This window comes from Thunnus thynnus, chromosome 22 (assembly GCF_963924715.1).
Source record: "Thunnus thynnus chromosome 22, fThuThy2.1, whole genome shotgun sequence".
Lineage (NCBI taxonomy): Eukaryota > Metazoa > Chordata > Actinopteri > Scombriformes > Scombridae > Thunnus > Thunnus thynnus.
The window spans coordinates 6,698,248-6,715,838 of record NC_089538.1 but is presented as its reverse complement, the minus strand read 5'-3'; the positions used below and the strand labels follow the sequence as shown (position 1 = coordinate 6,715,838).

Sequence of the window (17,591 nt, the reverse complement as noted above, 5' to 3'; positions counted from 1 at the left end):
AGACTTTGAATCGCAGACTTCGAAGGAGGGATCTGAGTGACAGAGGGGGAGTAGAAAAGGGAGGGAGAGAAAAAAGCAAGGGGGAGGGTTTAGGGAAATAGATTTGAGAGAGAGAGAGAGAGAGAGAGAGAGAGAGAGAGAGAGAGGGAGTGTGTGTGTCTGTGTGTGTGGGTGTGTGTGTGAAAGAGAGAGAGAGAAGGAGAGACAGAGAGCGTGTGAAGCACGCTGCCAGCGCTCGCTCGGTAATGCACTGTGAACAGGGACAAGCAAGAGTTGCGCACACACACACACATTCACACACATACTGCCTCTGTCACACACCCTCACACCAGTACACCTTCACACTGTGCTGCTTCTTCACACACACACACACACACACACACACACACACGCACATACTCACTCACACGTGTGCGCTGAGCCTAAGAGGTGCCTCTCACGGGAGACACACACTTTTCCCCTGTCTCCCTCTCACGGACACACACACTGTGCAGCTGGACTCAACAGAACCCGACCGGACTACTGTCACCCACCAGTGGAGACTCTCGCATGAGGGGCGGTATTACAGCATCTACCGTAAGGCACGACTACCTGCCAGCACACCCCCCTCCCCCTTTCACCCTATCTCCTCTTCTCTTCCTCCCTCCCTCCCTCTCTGTCTCCCTCCATTCATTCATCCCTCGTTCTCCCAACTGCGAGGCGGCATGCGTGGCTGAAGGACACAGCGCTGCGCTCTGCTGTGGTGAAGCGCGCTGCCGAGAGAGTTGGAGAGCCTGATCCGATAGGGGGGATAGATAGACTCCCTGCGCTCCCTCCCTCCCTCCCTCTTTGTTTCTGTGTCCCTGTCTGTCTCTCTATCCCCGCGCTCTCTCGTTCATGAATGTCACCTCTGTTTTCTGGGAAATGCTGGATTTCTCAAACCTCTGTCTTTTTTCCCTTCTTATCTCAGGGTGTGGGTGAACGCAAGGGTGATGCCAGGAGAGCTTGAAAGACAGCGAGAAAACAAGCAGCACTCCGTCCAGCGGTGTCCGTCCGCATCCCCTCATCCTCGTCCCAGCTTGCGGAGCTGATACCTCAGGTCGGATTGTCTCTACTTCTTCTTCTACTTCTCTTGCTCTGTCAGTGTTTTCGGATGTAGAAATTTTTCAGGTGAGGGACGAAAGAAAAGGAGCTGCAGTGTGTCCCGACAGTGTCACTCCTGTTATTTTTGGAGAGTTGATATCCGGACGTTTTTCGCCCCCCCCTCTGAAGAAGGTCAGGTTTCGGATCAGCAAGACTGAGCAAGTTGACAGGACTATATGTGATTTTTTGTTTGGGTCTGGTTTCACGATGCGGCGAATGGTTCAGTCGTTGAACCCTTTCGGACAGGGTTGAGTCAAACTTCCAGGAGGAGCTCCAGGAGGGGGGTAAGGGTACACTTGGACTGGGACAGAGGCATCAGGGGACAGCAGCTACAGCGCACTAGTTTTTGGGTGGATAACAATATGACTTGTCCCAACAGAGGAGCTGTGACGTATCAAGGCTTCACCGGAATCTGACTAGCAACCAGAAAGCAAACAAACAGAAGGACATTTAAAGGCAAACGTGCATCAATCCGACCCCTGACAAGCTTCACTTGTCTCCAGTTTTGGGTGGGCCTTTGAGGGATCCACCCTCGTTTCCTCCACCTACTCCTCTTATTCCCTCCCTCTCCCTCTTTTTCTGCCTTTCCCTCCACCGCCTCGGTCCATCCTCAGAAGCCCCCTCCTCCGCTCTACACCCCTCCCTCAGCGGTGCTCCGTCGCCCTGGGTGAGCGGGCAGGGGGGTGGCCCACGGTACCCCCCGACACCTGGGCGCCACCGAGCCGCCAGAGGCTGGTGAGGCGGCGGCAGGGTCAGCGCTGGGAAGATGGCTGCTCTCGCCAGCTCCCTAATTCGCCAGCGCAGGGAGGTCAAGGACCCCCAGGCAAACCGACAGATCGCCAGCAAGCGGAAGCCATGCCCGAAGAGCAACAAGTCACTCTGCCAAAAGCAAATCCTCATATTAATATCGAAGGTTCGACTATGTGGCAGTCGAGGGAGAAAAATGGAAAAAAGACCAGGTGAGTTCCTAAAGGCCTTCCAATTAAAATCTCCCGTTTTCTACTTTTCCTCTTTCCCTCCTGCACCCTGTTCATCTTCTCTTCTTCTTTGCTCCATTTTCTGCCTGTACTGGATAACTGGATTTTGATGGTTGACTTGCCAGACTACAGATTAATCCTCAACTCAAAAGCCTCAATAGAGAACATCCACTGCCTGTAATTTCTAGTTCAGGGCTTAATCTGAATCTGGGAAACATCCCAGCCAATCTTCCTGGTAGCTGCACACAGCGTGTCCTGTATTTATGGTAGAGGAGCTTGTACAGGGAATAGATGGAGTAAATTCCAGCTTAATACACACAGATCTGTACCACTGACCAGAGGCATGACATTGCTTGTGTTGTGATTGTGGTGATGACTTTGTTGAAGCACATGTCGACATGCACACACACACACTCACACACACACATAATGGTAATCTGCAAGCATACGACAAACTTGGCTCATACATACAGTGATTTACCGTGATATAAAAATGTCAAGAGGCGCCTCATTTGCGATTCTGGGGGCCATTACTCTCCTCGTGCTTCCCCCAAGGCAAGTGAAACACAGTGCGGCCTAATTTGTCTTGTGTGTTTGCATGTTAAATGTAATTGCAAAATTATTCATTGAAGCTAAATGAGACAATGACACTTGATTTGTGCGATGAGTGTGTCTGTGGTGCATATGGTGATGTTTTTTGACATTATGAGCCAAAGAGAAATTGGATTTTGGAAGTGTTGCTTCTATAGTGTTGATGCTGTGTTTTTAGTGTTGATGACTTAAGGTTCTTCAGAGGTTCTGTGGACTTGATGAAGTCCTTTGGATCTATTTCAAAATATACTTCTAAATTTAGATGAGGTGACTGAGCAGTAAACACACACACACACACACAAGCGTGTGTGGGGTTGGCCATTTATCTATGAACACAATGTTCTTTTGCAGTTGTTTGTTTTTAAATGTCCAGTTTCATTATTTGTTCATTATTAAAAGTTCTATTATGGTAAATAATAATATTGGCCAGCTTATTGCCTTTTTCAGGTGTCACATTTACTTTATTTCTCTCTCTAGGAATTCATGTTGAAGTTTTTTTTTTCTTTTTTTGGAAGTCAGTTTGGATTTTTGTTTTTTAAGTGATTTTTCCATATTGCCTTTTTTGTTTTTTGGGGATAAAGTCATTTTAGCTTTTTTTTTTACTTGTTTGGAAATCATATAGGCTTTAAAAAAAGTGAAAGTCATTAAACTATGTTAAAGCCTTTTCAAAGACATACTGCTTGTTTTGCTTTTTTGTCATCATCAGTTCTTTGATTGAGAAATATTTTGGTTTATTCTTCTTTCTAATTTCATATTTAAAAGCCAAACACTGTACTGTATTTTATCTGACAACAGTTCAAATGAAACCTTAACTCTTAGCCCACTTCAGATTGTCTGTGTGTGTATCTAAGTCCACCTCACCAGTGTACCCTCCTGCACTTCAATGTCTGGTTGGTATCTGTCTTTCCCGCCTGTGCAAGTGCATTTATGTGTGTGTGTGTTCTGTGATATTTATTACAGCTGTACGCCAAGTTCATCATGATAATTACATGGGAAACCTCTAACATGGGAAGCAGCATCTGCCGTAGAGGCGGCAGCTCTCAATTGTAATTACAGTTGTAAAATATGTTGGACAGGCCGTGGCAGTGCCAGCTCTTTGGGAAAAGGCCATGCGTGCACCATACCCATTGTTTGAAGCCATTTCCATCCTAATGGCTCCAGTGCTTTTCACACTCTTATGGATTTATTATGGTAATCATAGGGATGAGGTATAGAGGCTGTGGTTAGAGACGCATTACCAGTTTAACCATAACAGGCTGTGATTTACAGGGGTCTGTGTTAAGTAACGTGTGTGGCAGTGCGCGTCTTCATCATTCTCTCAAGGAGTCTCATGTGTGTGTGTTCAGCATATGGAGGACACTGCTGACCCCTGCTCATGAGTGTGCGCCAGCTAGTGTATGTGAGTGTGTATTCCCATCGTTTGTGAGTTTCTCCCTCCCTCTGTGAGCTTCAGCCGGGGCCACAGTTGACCCCTGGACAGAAATAAACGTCTAGAATCTTCCTGAACCGTATCCTCCACCTCCTCCTCTTCCTCCTCCTGGCAGGACTTCAGAGCAGCCTGCTTACAGCTTGCCTTCACTTTGCCTCCAACTGGCTTCCATTGTTTCTACTGGCATCATCTGGCTTCTATTGGCCTATTCTGCATACTGTGGCTTATAGTCTCTTCCATTGTCTTGTGTTTTGGTTGGTTCCCATTGTTTTTAAGTGGCTTCCATTGGCTTCTTTTGGCTCTTGGTTTTTTTTTATCAAGCACAATATTTCTCTCGTACACACACTTTAAAATAAAAAAACAGGGAAGCTTATATATTAAAATTCCACCCAGATTTCACTATAGACAGCTGATAACAGTGTGACATATTACAGCATCAGTACTTGTGAAGGCTTATCATTTATAATGCAAGACAGAGACCACATTTGTTCTGTGATACAGCGTGTCAGTATTACGGATGCAGTCATTTATACTCATTATTATGTTTGTATCTTATTATTAGTATATATGATGTATTTGTAACATGTACAGCTATGCCCAAGTTCAAGGCAGGCAGTGAAACAATCAACAGCACCAAAGTAATATGATCACCCTCAAGTGGCAGGTTGCACCAAATATCCTGGAAAGTCTGAGCAGATAACAAATGGTAGATAAGCGACTTTCTGGGTCAGCGGTAAGATGAATATCAGCTGTCATGTAATGGCCTTAACTTAAAATATCTGCCATACTTTAAATTGAACTCTACAAGTACTTAATGAATACTGGTGGATGCCACTGGTGACATGCCATCACTCCACCAGACCACCTGAGTAGCACTTAGTGTATAGCTGGTTTCCATTACAAGTCTAGGCTGCACTTTTTGCATGTCACCCAGGTATATATATATATATATATAATTATGTAATCTTGTCATGCCATCTTAAAGCTAGTTGATGGAAAAAAAAAAGGTTATGATTCACATAAAACTTGCACAGCATTTTAATGGGATTATAACTTCTGTAAGATAAAGTTCCCCATATATTTCACCTCATTTCAGTTCCTGAGACGCTTTTGGCTACTTTATAAAAATTCAAACCTTGTGACTGTGTCAGCACACATGCGGTCCTGTGCCCCAGTTTTAAAAAATCTGGTCACCACATATGCAGTCCAGCATGTTGTGACACTTCTAAAGCCACAGATGAATTAACGGCACCCCAAATATGCAGCGTTTGTGTGTGTAGATGATATCATGCGTTTAACACTGTCTGTTTGTGCATCATCGCATTGTGACCAGATAGTTCAGGTTCCCCCATATGTGCTGTTGATGGCCATTTGAGGCAATTGTAAAAGAGGAGGAATTCTACTCAAGAACGAGTGTGTGGACAGTCTGTGTGTGTGTGTGTGTGTGTGTGTGTGTGTGTGTGTTTCCTCAAACATTCGCTACCTACCTGCTTCTAAGTGACAGATGGGAGGAGTGACGTGTGTTTGTGTGCCCCGGCCTGACCCATATACCCCTCTCCCCTTTACCTTCTTCCCTTACACTGTCATCGCCCATCTCTCCTCACTCTGTCACCTCCTCACCTCTACACACACACACACACACACACACACTCTCACACACACCCTCTAACCCTCACCTAATCCATACTAATGATGCCCCAGCACTACAGCCCACTCAGCTTATAACAAGGTCAGTTCGCCCTGCACAAACACACACACACACACACACACACACAAAAGGCAAACCAATGAGCAGACACACACGCTTTAAAGTGCCGATATACACAAATACATATATCTATAATTATGAATAAACACACTTGCCATAAATACAAACACCCACACAAATACACACAAACTTATAAATCAGCAAACTGCTTATACACACAAACAAATGATGAGATTTCATGATAATTTAGGTAGGGAGTGTGGGAGAGAGATAATTTCGACCCGGCTCTGTATGTGTGTGTGTGTGTGGTTGTGTGTGACGTGCGTGTGCGTGCGGGGCTGATATGATCTAATGAGGATGTTAAGCCGCCTATTGGATATCAAAGCTAAACCAAAATAGCTTGTGTTGTCCTCTGACTGCCTGCTGGAGCTGCTGTGGAAACCCTCCTTTCTTCTGTTAACAGGATAGAATAACACTCGGAGTTGTTACTGCAGCGCGGGGCCAAGTGTTCATCCAACTACTGCAAATTGGTTTGTGTGTGTCGGTGTGTGTATATGTGTGTGTGTGTGTGTGCGGGAGAGGGAGAAAATATGTGCGCGTTTGTGTCGGAGACAAATGACAGTGACGGTGGTCGGCACGCGCACCTCGGCCAGACTCTTTCTGCGTTGTGTGAGTGTGTGTGTGAGTGTGTGTGTGTGTGCGAGGCTCATTGTTGTGCCGTGATTCATCAGGACACATCAGCTCCTCTCATTAACACACACTGATTTATCAATAATGTGCGGCAGCGTTTGGAGAGCACACATTGAGCTGGGGCGATTTACTGCCTCATAGACCGGACACTCTGGACGGGCCACACCAGAGAGGACTATATTTCTCTCTCTCTCTCTCTCTCTCTCTCCCCTCTCTCCTCCTTCCTCTCACTCCATCCTCTGACTCGCTTTCTCCTCTCCTCTCTTTCTCCCTTTCTCTCTCTCTCTCTCACACACACGCACACATACTTATCTTCTCAAGGACATCTGGCTTTCTTATAACTGTCTCTCTCTCTCTCTCCTAGTGTCTCCCCTAGTCTCCGCTGCCTGTCTCTCTTCAGCCGCTGTATTTCCCCACAGTGTCTAATCATCTTGTCTTTTGGCCAGTCAGTTAGTCAGTGGATGCTACAATGGCAGAGATACTGTAGGTATTGTGCTGCCACGTTACGTAACTGCTGCTCTATTGTTAATGGATCAGGAGCGAGTGTGATGCACGTCTAATGTATGGAGCGCTAATCGTTCCATTTTAGAGTTTGTTTGTTTACTATTGTTCCCCTTCTCTCTGGGCGTGTACATGATGCATCTTTATGTTTCTGTGGAAGGATCGAGGGCGCGAGGAGAACACAGTGAAGTCTATATGAATGTTATTTATGGATATTAATATCAATCTAGCAAATAAGACATTATTATGAAATCGGTTTGTACGTTTCCCTTAATAGTCTGAGAAAAACTTTAGAAATATGCTGTATATTTCTGTATTATTGATGCACTAACACTACTTACAATCATATTTGGTCTCACTGATAGAGACACTGCACAATTACGTTAATGATACAAAAAATAAACACTGTTTGGGAAGGTCATCCACATCTATATCCACATTATTCATGCATATTTGCAGATTTCTTCTCATGTTGCTATTTCATGTCTTGTACAATGTCTTTTCCCATTTTTCTCCACTCAGTTTTTCCATTAAGAAGTTTTTTTCAGCAATTATTAGTCAATGATCCTTTGTCAGGGGCGTTACCTTCCCCCAGTTTTCCATAACAGCCTTTTCACTTCCTATTAACAGCATATTTTACCAAATATCTGTTGCTTCCCATTACGCTTTCTTCAGAGAAATTGCAGAGCTAAAGTATATATTTTGCAGCTGATGTATCACTCTCTCCTGATGTCTATGTTACTGCTGACTTTTCATCTTTGGTGTAATAAAGAAACAAATCAAGATTTTTGAGGAGATTCCTTCCATGTCTGTGAATTTGTGGATGTATGGTGTGTTTTGCCAATCATTATCTGACACTCAATATTAAGCTCTGTTTCCCACCTGTCTTTTACAGGTTTAGTTGCTTACCATTAATATTGAGTCTAAGTGCATGGCCTTTTACTGTTTTCGATTGGTGTTCAATTCTAGTGTCTTTTTAGAAGAAACTTTGCATGAAATGATAGATTATATGATACTTTCTTTTACCTAATAATCATCTACAGGAGTTGGTAGCACTTTTTCAGCTCCAAAATAGTGTCTGGAGATCTTCAAACTTGAAAAAAAAAAACCCCAAACACAACCACCATCTCTCAGCCTGTGTGAAGCCTTAGAGAGACCAAATCTTGGGCAAAAAAAAAGCCCACAGAGCGCTCACTTCTGCTCATAAAGCTTACTGGTGTGAGGACTGGACCGGAGAGATTTTAAACATATTTATTGCAATGAACTTTGAAATGTCATTCAATTGATTTTGCTTTTATGTCTAATTTCAAGGTGACAAAGAGATAGATAGAGTACTGTATAATGTAGGAGTGTTTTACCTTTTGCGGTCCCCAATGGAAATCACGCTGCTCAGAGGGATGGAAGCATTTTTAAATTCACATTGACACGCACACACACATATGGATGCAATAGCAGTTTAACAGATGCACCCTTCCTTTGAAACAGTGCAGTGAAGATGCAGAAATGAACAGCTGTACAGTAAAGCACAGTAAATTAACTTGCTACAAGCCAGTGGGCATTTAAAATTGCATCAGTACATCGTTGTTTCCGAAAGGATGCTCATGAAAGGGTTTTTACATTATCATAGCTGTGGAGGTGCACCAGACTACACATTAAAATGTCTCACACACTTCTGCTCAGTCCCCGATCTGACCCTTTGACCGCCTCTTTAGTGTCGAGAGTTCGGTGCCTTCCACAGGTAACGAATAACAGGTTTACATTTCATCACATAACACCTGTGAAAAGGCTCTTCCTCCCTTTGAGGTGACTTCAACATTTGCTTATATCCCGCAAGAAATCATCTGTGTTACACGTGAAATCAAATACTGCTTTGATGGTTTGCAGTCTGCATGCCCTCTCACGTCTTTTGCACATTAGTTACAGATAACCACCCATCATCCATCTACATGTATCACAAAGAGGAAATATTGCCTTGTGCTCCACACTGTACATTACCCGCAGCTGGCGGCCTCTGTTGTTTTGTAACAGGTTCCGCCCTCTGTCTCTGCCAGTGCGGCAGATGTTGTGTATGAAATGGTGCCCGGAATAAATGATTTGGAGATGCTAACATTTGGTCTGTGTGATGATCAATGTGGGCTTTCAGAGCCGCCCCTCCCAACCAATTGATTTATGGAGCCGACCACGATTTGTTTTGCTGCAGAGTGTTTTTTTTTGGACGGGCATCAATCATCATTATCAGACAAAATAGAATATCTCTGGTCCACGTGCCTGTGTGTGTGTGTGTGTGTGTTTCCTGTTATATTTCACTGTTGGCTAGAAGTTTGCTGGTGTGCACTCCACACAAAAAAAAGTGTCTGAACTGTGTGCATGAGTGTTGATGAGCACATGTACTGTTTATGAAGGCTGCAGTGCCCTGGTAGGAATGAGGTGAGCTGCTTGGAGTGGATATGGCACATTCTTGGCACGACGCAGCTCTGAGGACACCAAAGTGTAATGAGAGCAGCGGAACGAGGCTGAAGGTTTTCAGCTCCGGAAACTTTGCTCTTCAGATGACCTCCAGCTGAGATTGCTGTACCGCACATACAAACACACACACACACACACACGGTGAAGCATGTCTGCATGCATGCAAATATGTTCGCATTTATCTACACCAGCACTCAACATCTTATTTTGCATCAGACGATTTCCATTCCGCTGGGATTCACCACGTCTTTAGAGCCCGAGCAACAAATGACTGGCGAGTCAGCATCTTGCGTCCCCCTCGTGACTCCCACCACCAGCTCAACCTTACCCTCCTCAATGTCACAAAACCCCACCGAAACAGTGTTCTGTCCCTTTAATCAATGCTTATAGTTTAAAACGCAATATTAACATGCTGAGGACAGTAAAGCCTGCATTAGCATTTTATATGCAATCAATTTGCCGCATGGTTTGTGTGCAGAGCTGAGCGGGACGTGTGTCACATCGAGATGACAGTTTAGGGATACAAGACACACACACACAACGGGGGGAGTCACACACAGCATGAAAGCCTTCTGGCTACATCCAGGACAAGACATAGAGGCACGCAAAGGCACAGGGACATCCACAACTGCACTAAACAGGTACACACACACACAAACACAAACACACTTTCCATCACTTCAGAGGACATTACATTGACTTATTCATTTCCTAACCTTAACTATAACCACCACATGCCTAACCCTAATCCTAATCCCAACCCTAACCCTAACCCTAACCTTAACATAACCCTAAACTTACTTTAACTTTAAACCAAGTCTTCACTTTAGAATGAATGATTTATGTTAAGGGCACTTGCTTTTTGCCCCCATAAAGGAGGCGAGTCCCCACAACACCACTGTGGAAAACAGATTTATGTCCCCACAACATGAGGAATACCTGGACCACACACACACACACACATCCCGGTCATGCATGGACAGTGTGATCTCTCTCTCAGCTCAACCACAGCGTCCCTGACCGGAGTGACACTGTCCAAAAGACAACTCATTAAATCATATGTCATTTTTATCCACCTCTCTCTCGCTCTCTCTCTCTCACTCTCTCTCTCTCACACAAACATCACCGTAACACTTCAAACCCGCTGTGGAGTGATGTGCGAGAATAAACCGGCCTTATGGGAAAAGCCTGTGTGTGCATGCTTTCCTGCTTGCGTCTGTATCTGATTACGTGCTAATTTACTTTGATCACAAAGGCTGTGGCACCCAAGGGTGGTGTAGAATTTACTGACAGGTGCTCCGGACCAACAGATCAGCACACATTTGTCTGTCTTTCTGTCTGTGACTAAAAAAAGTAACATCTTACTGTACCCTGCAAATATTTTTATTGTATTTTTTTCATGTTTATCCTCCATCACTTCTAACTTTTCATTTAGAGGTGATGGAGAAGAAAAAGTATTGCAGCCATTTGACTGAATTTCAGGAACTCAACATTGTGTGTGTATCCAGCAATATGCAAATTCCTAAGCCTATACTATGTAAAGTAATTGTAGGTAATTAGCTACTAGCAGCTGTAAAACTGAATGGTCGGTTAAATTTAATGAGTCTAAACCTGCCAGACCTTGTTTAGTTACTGAAATACACTTATTGTAGAGAAATTGATCATGGCTGACTAGTCCATTGTTATATGTAAGCTGGTTGGGATTCAAAAGTCATAAAAGTGATAACTAATAACAACTATAACTTTAAAAATTTGAGTGAAAGAACACAGTAGTGGTACCTCCAGTTTTCATAGATATTGTTTCTTTGGCACAAGGTAGTTCCAATGAAAACTGTGTACACTGAGTTATGGGGAGGCAGGAATCTTAGAGACAAATATCTCAAAACCTGGGAACTCAATCCACACGCCTAGATACGTGAGCAATTTTTTTTTTTTTTTTCTAATTTGGGTGAACTGTTCCTTTAAGTTCCTCACATTTTAGTTGGATATTAGCTTAGGAGCTGGACTGAGGTTTCTACTAGTGATACAAAGAATGGAATATATCATTCTTTTCTCAGGATTTCTTGCCAAGAAGTTTTATTTTAAGAACAGAACAGATAATTAATCATAACGTTTCTCGTCATTTCCAGGTGATACTCTTTAATATTCGTTGGATTATATATTATTTAATATATTTATTAATATAACTTCTTTTAGTAGACCAGTTCTTCTTAAAGAATACTACCTTTGAGGTGGAAAAAGAAACAAAACGCCAACCATAAACATGCCAAAAGTCCTTGGATCCCGCAGCTATTTACCCCAGGAAATAGATTTTGACAAGCATTCCTGAGAAACACCATGATGTCAGTTCTGTTTACACCAATCATGTTGTCCCAACTCATCTTTTTACACTAATCTATCTTGATATGCTTATTTTCAGTTTCAGTCCCTCTCTTGTCTTTGTCATCACCTCTTTACCATCCTTCTATTTCTTCTTCTTCTTCTGCTGTCTCTCCTCTGTTCACCTCCCTCCTTAAAGACACATGGAGCACTTGAACATGCGTGCTGCGTTTACTGTACTTAAAGTGCTGCTACCGCATCAGTACACGAATAACACTGAATAATGTAACTTGCGTGCATTTATAGACGAGCAGAGGCGAGTGTGTCATCCATATAGAAATCACCTACTGTATTATGTTACTGTATAGCCGCCATTGAACAGATATGACATTCCAGGCATTCACATAATGTACATGCATACTGTCTGTGTATACAAATGCAAACACTGCTGTATTGTCTTGCAAAGAAATGTGGGAAATCGCACAGACAGGCATGCAGTTTACATTTGTAGTTGCTCACTTGCTGCACACACACACACACACACACATTTATAGAGCGATGATAAAAGAGGACAGGGTGCACACAGAGCTGTGATCTATACTGTATCAACCCCCTCTGGGCATGGTGTGTGCTTTCAAAAGCACATGTGTAGATGTCGGCTCGGGACCTACAGCATATGCCTCTGTTCTTTGTGTGAGGATTTGGCTTGTGTTTGCTCCCTTTGAAAAATATACAATATACAAGTCAGATACACCGTCAATTCCCAAGTGTGTGCTTGTGTGTGTGTGTTAGCGGGGCACCACCTTACTGATTGCAGCACCCTGTCTACCTGTGTGTTGTTTCCCTGTGGTACACAAGCACAGGTGCGTGACGCGTCCTTCACTTTAACGTGCCATCAATCTGTAAAGCTGGAGACAAGCCAGAGTGCAACCTTCTCAGGCTTCTGCACACACACACACACACACACACACACACACACACACACACAGACACACATACACAGCCTCACACATATGTACTTGTATTCTCGAAATGTCTGCTGTGCTCTCGTAAGAGATTTTGCGTGCAGATGAGAGGAGAGCTTTTCCCAAAAACTGGGGCTTTACCTCTGTCATTAAATTATCCATCATGCAATTAGATTTCAATTCTGCAGAGAGGGAGGGAGAATAAGATAGAAACAGACAGAGATAGAAAGCACTCTTAGCCATTCATTAAGTCTACCATTAAGTCTTGAAATCTTATTAAACGAGTGAACAAATGGAACGCTGATATTTCAGTGCTATTGAACCTGTTTCAAGGTGATGATATCACGAAATAATAACACCATTAACATCAATATAAAGTTCCATAATTGCAATTGGGAAAAAATGTGAAATTATATTTCCCAAAAACAAAAGAAGAGGAACTTAATCCCCTGCAGCTCAAAAGCATTTTCCCCCATTGATCACCATTATAAAAGAGACATCTGTAAAACTATTGACAGGATACCTCCAACTGCAAAAAAAGATCAATTATTAGACTTTGTATTGAATTTTTAATCCATGAGGACTTTTTTGTTAAAGTTTCTCATAGCCCCAAAAATCCTGTTTTCATAATACGTGATGTCAACATACACTCTATGGGTCGAGCTAGCGGGGCCGAGGAGAGAAACGCTAATGTACATGTGTGATGGGCTGCATAATGTGGAAGCAAACCAGGAAGCAAGAAAACTTTTTTTGCTAATGTATTAGATGAACAATATTAATTTGAATGCATGGACGCCATCTTGTAGTCTGGTATCAAATCTTATAATAGATCCATGATTTGTTTACAGTGCAGCCAAACAAACTTTGACCTGATACGATTCATCTTGTCATGTTTTCATAAAGATAACTAAAGACGACAGCCAACAATGTCATCAGACATCATCATTGAGTTTTTGGCAACACTGACATATATTTTAATTTCATAAAATTGATATTGCAAACAGCTGCCAATTTAAACATCCAGTAGTAAAAGAGCAATGTAAGCATTCATTTGGAGTCATATTTCTCTCCACCTGATATATGTGTATTTATCTGGCTGCTTAATGCTGCGCTACATTCATCAACAATTCACTAATTGTGTACAGTGGATTTTTAGAACAGGAAACGACGTGATGAGAGCCGCGAGAGTAAATCAAAACAGTAAAGTCGCTGAGGTTGGTGATAATTCTCTCTTGGTTCATCACAAAAGCGATATTTTTCACGTAATCGTTGTTGACATAAAAATATTGATTAGTGCAGTTTTAACGATTGTAACTTTAAGTGTTTATTACATTTTATCTCATGGTCTTCTCATGAATGCAAATAATCTTGATTTTAATTTGACCAACTTACATTATTAATTTCCAGTTGACGTTGTGGGTGTATGTGATGTGCTATTGTGTGTAGCTTTGTATTTTGTATTATGTGTCCTGTGTGTTTTGTTTTGTACTGTTTGTTATTGTGCTGTTATATGTTTTAATTGTGAGCTGCCAAAGGGACTGCAGATGAAAATTAGCTATAAGCTAACTCTGGTACAGTACATCAAATGGTAACATTTATATTTAACGCTCTACATGGTCCCAATAAATAAATAAGACAAGGAACAGGTAATCTGTGACTTGTAGTAATAAATTTAAGATCTTTATGATTTCATCTTACAGTAAATTGTGAGGATGAACTTGATTGCATCTGACCAGCTGTTGACAGATGTTGAGAGAGAGTGGGAAGTCACGCTAAATCCTACTTATCCTCAAGATGAAAGTCTTGCAGGTTGGTGGGGAATCAGTTAAAATCATTTTCATCCATTTAGGTCCAATTATGAAGCATACGGTTTCATGGTGGATAATGTGAATCACAGCAACACCGGGCAGCCAAAGGGCAGGACAGAGGCAGGGAGAGAGGGCGATACTGCCTGAAATCTTTGCAAGTTGAGACGTTGTAAGCCCCTTAAGGCCGTTGGGCCATGAAGGACAGCCATTCACAGATATTTATCATCATTATTTTTAAACCATTTCAGCTTTATTAGACGTTTTGAAGTGGTAAGTGATGGCACAGAGCGGCGGTCGGGCGCTTACATTCAGCAAAGGTCACAAGACAGATTCAAAGCCATGATGCTGTCTACGGTGATGACTCATATCTACAGAGCATCTCTCGCTCTCTCCTTTAATTCATGTTCAATGCGTAAATGGATATATTAACATATGTATTCATGTTCAGTGTGTTTCATGTAATCTACTTAAGGACATGCTGAGATGGAGCGGAGAAGCATTAAATCCTTATAATGAAACCAGACGATATAACTTATTCATGTCATTTTTCATCACAAATTCATGTCACACTCTTAAATCAAGGCGTACAATCTCAACAGATCAGATTTCAACCTTAAGACACTTAGATTAGTATTTAAATGTACATACAATGCAGCATATTTGAGTGAAATGTACAAATGATACCATAAAAGATAACACAAAAGTGTTCACTAGATGATGGAAGTGGGCTGATAAAGATGAGATGACACAAACGTAGAGCTGCTTAGTAGCTGAAATTGAATGTGACAGAGAACAAGCTGGATTCAGACAGCTGAATCACAATTAGGCAGGTCCATCACACACTCATACATGCTAAAGTGTTTGATTTGTGTGATTCCCTTGTAAGTTCACCACTCACCTCATGCTCCAGCTGGAGTCCCTGAGCTAAACTCTGCCTGCCCACATCAAGCAGCGGTCGGCCTCTGCCAAAGCCTCAGCTGCTCGCTCCCAGAAACATGGACTCTGTGGCGGGACGCCATCTTAGCACCCTGGCACTGACAGAGACAGAGAGAGTTCTGTTTAATCTATTGCTAGTGTCCATTGGTCCGATTGCAAGTTTAATTTGTTTTCTTGAAGGTGTCCTTAACCATTTGTCTCTACATCATATATTGTGATTTCCATTCTATTTTTTAAAATGATTATTATGACTGGAATTCAGTCAATATAATCCAGTAAATAAGAAAATGGAAACATCATAATTCAGCCCCGGATAAAATGTATTATATCAGTCTAATACTCTTTGTAGGTCCAGTAACACCATGCTGATGGTACATAAGGGTAAATATATACTTTTATATTTGGGTTCTGTGCTTCACAGTAACTTTAAAGGCATACTTAATGGTCCTAATGTGCACATATGAAGCTTCCCAATGACTAAAGAATCACGTTTAATACTTGTGTGATTTGTAGCCAAGCTAATGGTGTGTTGGTCCACCACTTTAGTCCAGACTGAAATAACTGTTGGATGGATTACCATGAAATTTGGCACAGACATTCATGGCTCCAAGGCCATGGTGATGGCAACTCTGGTGATCTATCATCAGGTCAAAATTTAAATTTGTCCAATACTTTGGTTTATGACCAAATACCTGCAAAACGAATTACATTTTCATCCCCATGTTGAAACATGGTGAACGTGAATAACATTATACCTGCTAAACATTAGCATGTTAGCGTTGTCATTATGAGCATGTTAGCATACTGACATTAGGATTTAGCCCAAAGCACCACCGTGCCTGTAACTCCAGCCTCACAGAGACCCTGGCATGCTTGTAGACTAGTAGTCTTGTTAATATTGTCAGGAGCATTTGCATTTTTTAGTAGATTTCAAAAATGAGCAGCCGTCTTTAGCGCATCAGAGCCTGTGTAGGAGCAGGTTTATGACCTGTGACTAAATGAAGAGGCTGACGGTAAATTAAAATACTTAATTTTCAGTGTCCATGGTTGTTGTGAAGTGGCATGTTGTAAAATTGCATGGACATACATTCTATCCTTATTTTTTCTATCATGTTAACTGATCTTTTAGTTGTTTACTATACATTTATCTGTAAGGAATCTGTAGTATACTATATGCATGATGGATTAACACTTGAATAACACCTGAATGCAGTGTGATGTGATGCTAAATCCAAATAACAGAGTACATAGCTGTGTATAACCATGGTGCACAGATGGGACTCTCATGCAAAGTGGGATATTTCTTTGTGCTACAATTGTTTCTGCTAAAAAATGTTTTTGCAGCCATAAGATACAGTTTTGATTTAAGTGACAATGAATGCATTTATATTTAATCACACATTATCAAACAAGCAGCAAGCAAAAGAAGAAATGTCTGTAGTCAAGCATCCACCCCCAACCTCTCTCTCTCTCTCTCTGGGACTAAAAGTGAATTGGGAGATGGTGTGATTAGAGCAGACAAGGAAAGACTGAGAGTCTGACCTCTAGCTAGAGGTAACTAAGAGGAAGGAGGAGGATGACGAAGAGATGAAGAAAGAAATAAGTGGAAGTCAGGAGGTCTAGAGAAGAGAGAGATGTGAGTTTCTGTAAATGGTATTATATCATGCTGGATTGTGTTTTTTATCATTTTACATTAATGTGATGAGAAGGCTGAGGGATCTTGCATATGTTTGAACATGTTAACTCTTTTGAGATGTAGTTTTGAGCATCACTTAAGTGAACATGAACTGGAGTATTTCATCAAAGTGTATTTTGGTTCACGCTTGCCATGTCTGGATTTTGCAGGTGTCTCTTACAAAGTGGGAGCCTGTGGAGAGTATTGACTTTTTGTCAGGTCTGGTTGAGCCAGAGAGTTTTAGAGAGTTGTAACTTTACAGAGCTGTGATATCAGGACATCTCTATTTGGATTTGGAGATATAAAAGCACTCTCAGCAGCAGAGTGTGTCTGAAGGTTTGGTTCCAATACTCACATGCCCATTTCAACCTACCGTACTGTGCTGTGCACATACTGTTGAAAAG

The 17,591-nt window shown here is 42.1% G+C and overlaps 1 protein-coding gene across 1 annotated transcript in view; it reads left to right on the top strand.

The window, feature by feature from the left end:
* The first annotated feature begins 436 nt into the window (after window positions 1–436).
* fgf11a (fibroblast growth factor 11a) overlaps window positions 437–17,591 on the top strand; it is a 91,620-nt gene continuing 74,465 nt past the window's right edge. The window contains exons 1-2 of the mRNA XM_067580953.1: window positions 437–576; window positions 950–2,081. Of these exons, the coding sequence (XP_067437054.1) occupies window positions 1,889–2,081 (193 nt within the window). The 5' untranslated portion in view covers window positions 437–576; window positions 950–1,888. The remainder of the gene's footprint in view (window positions 577–949; window positions 2,082–17,591) is intronic.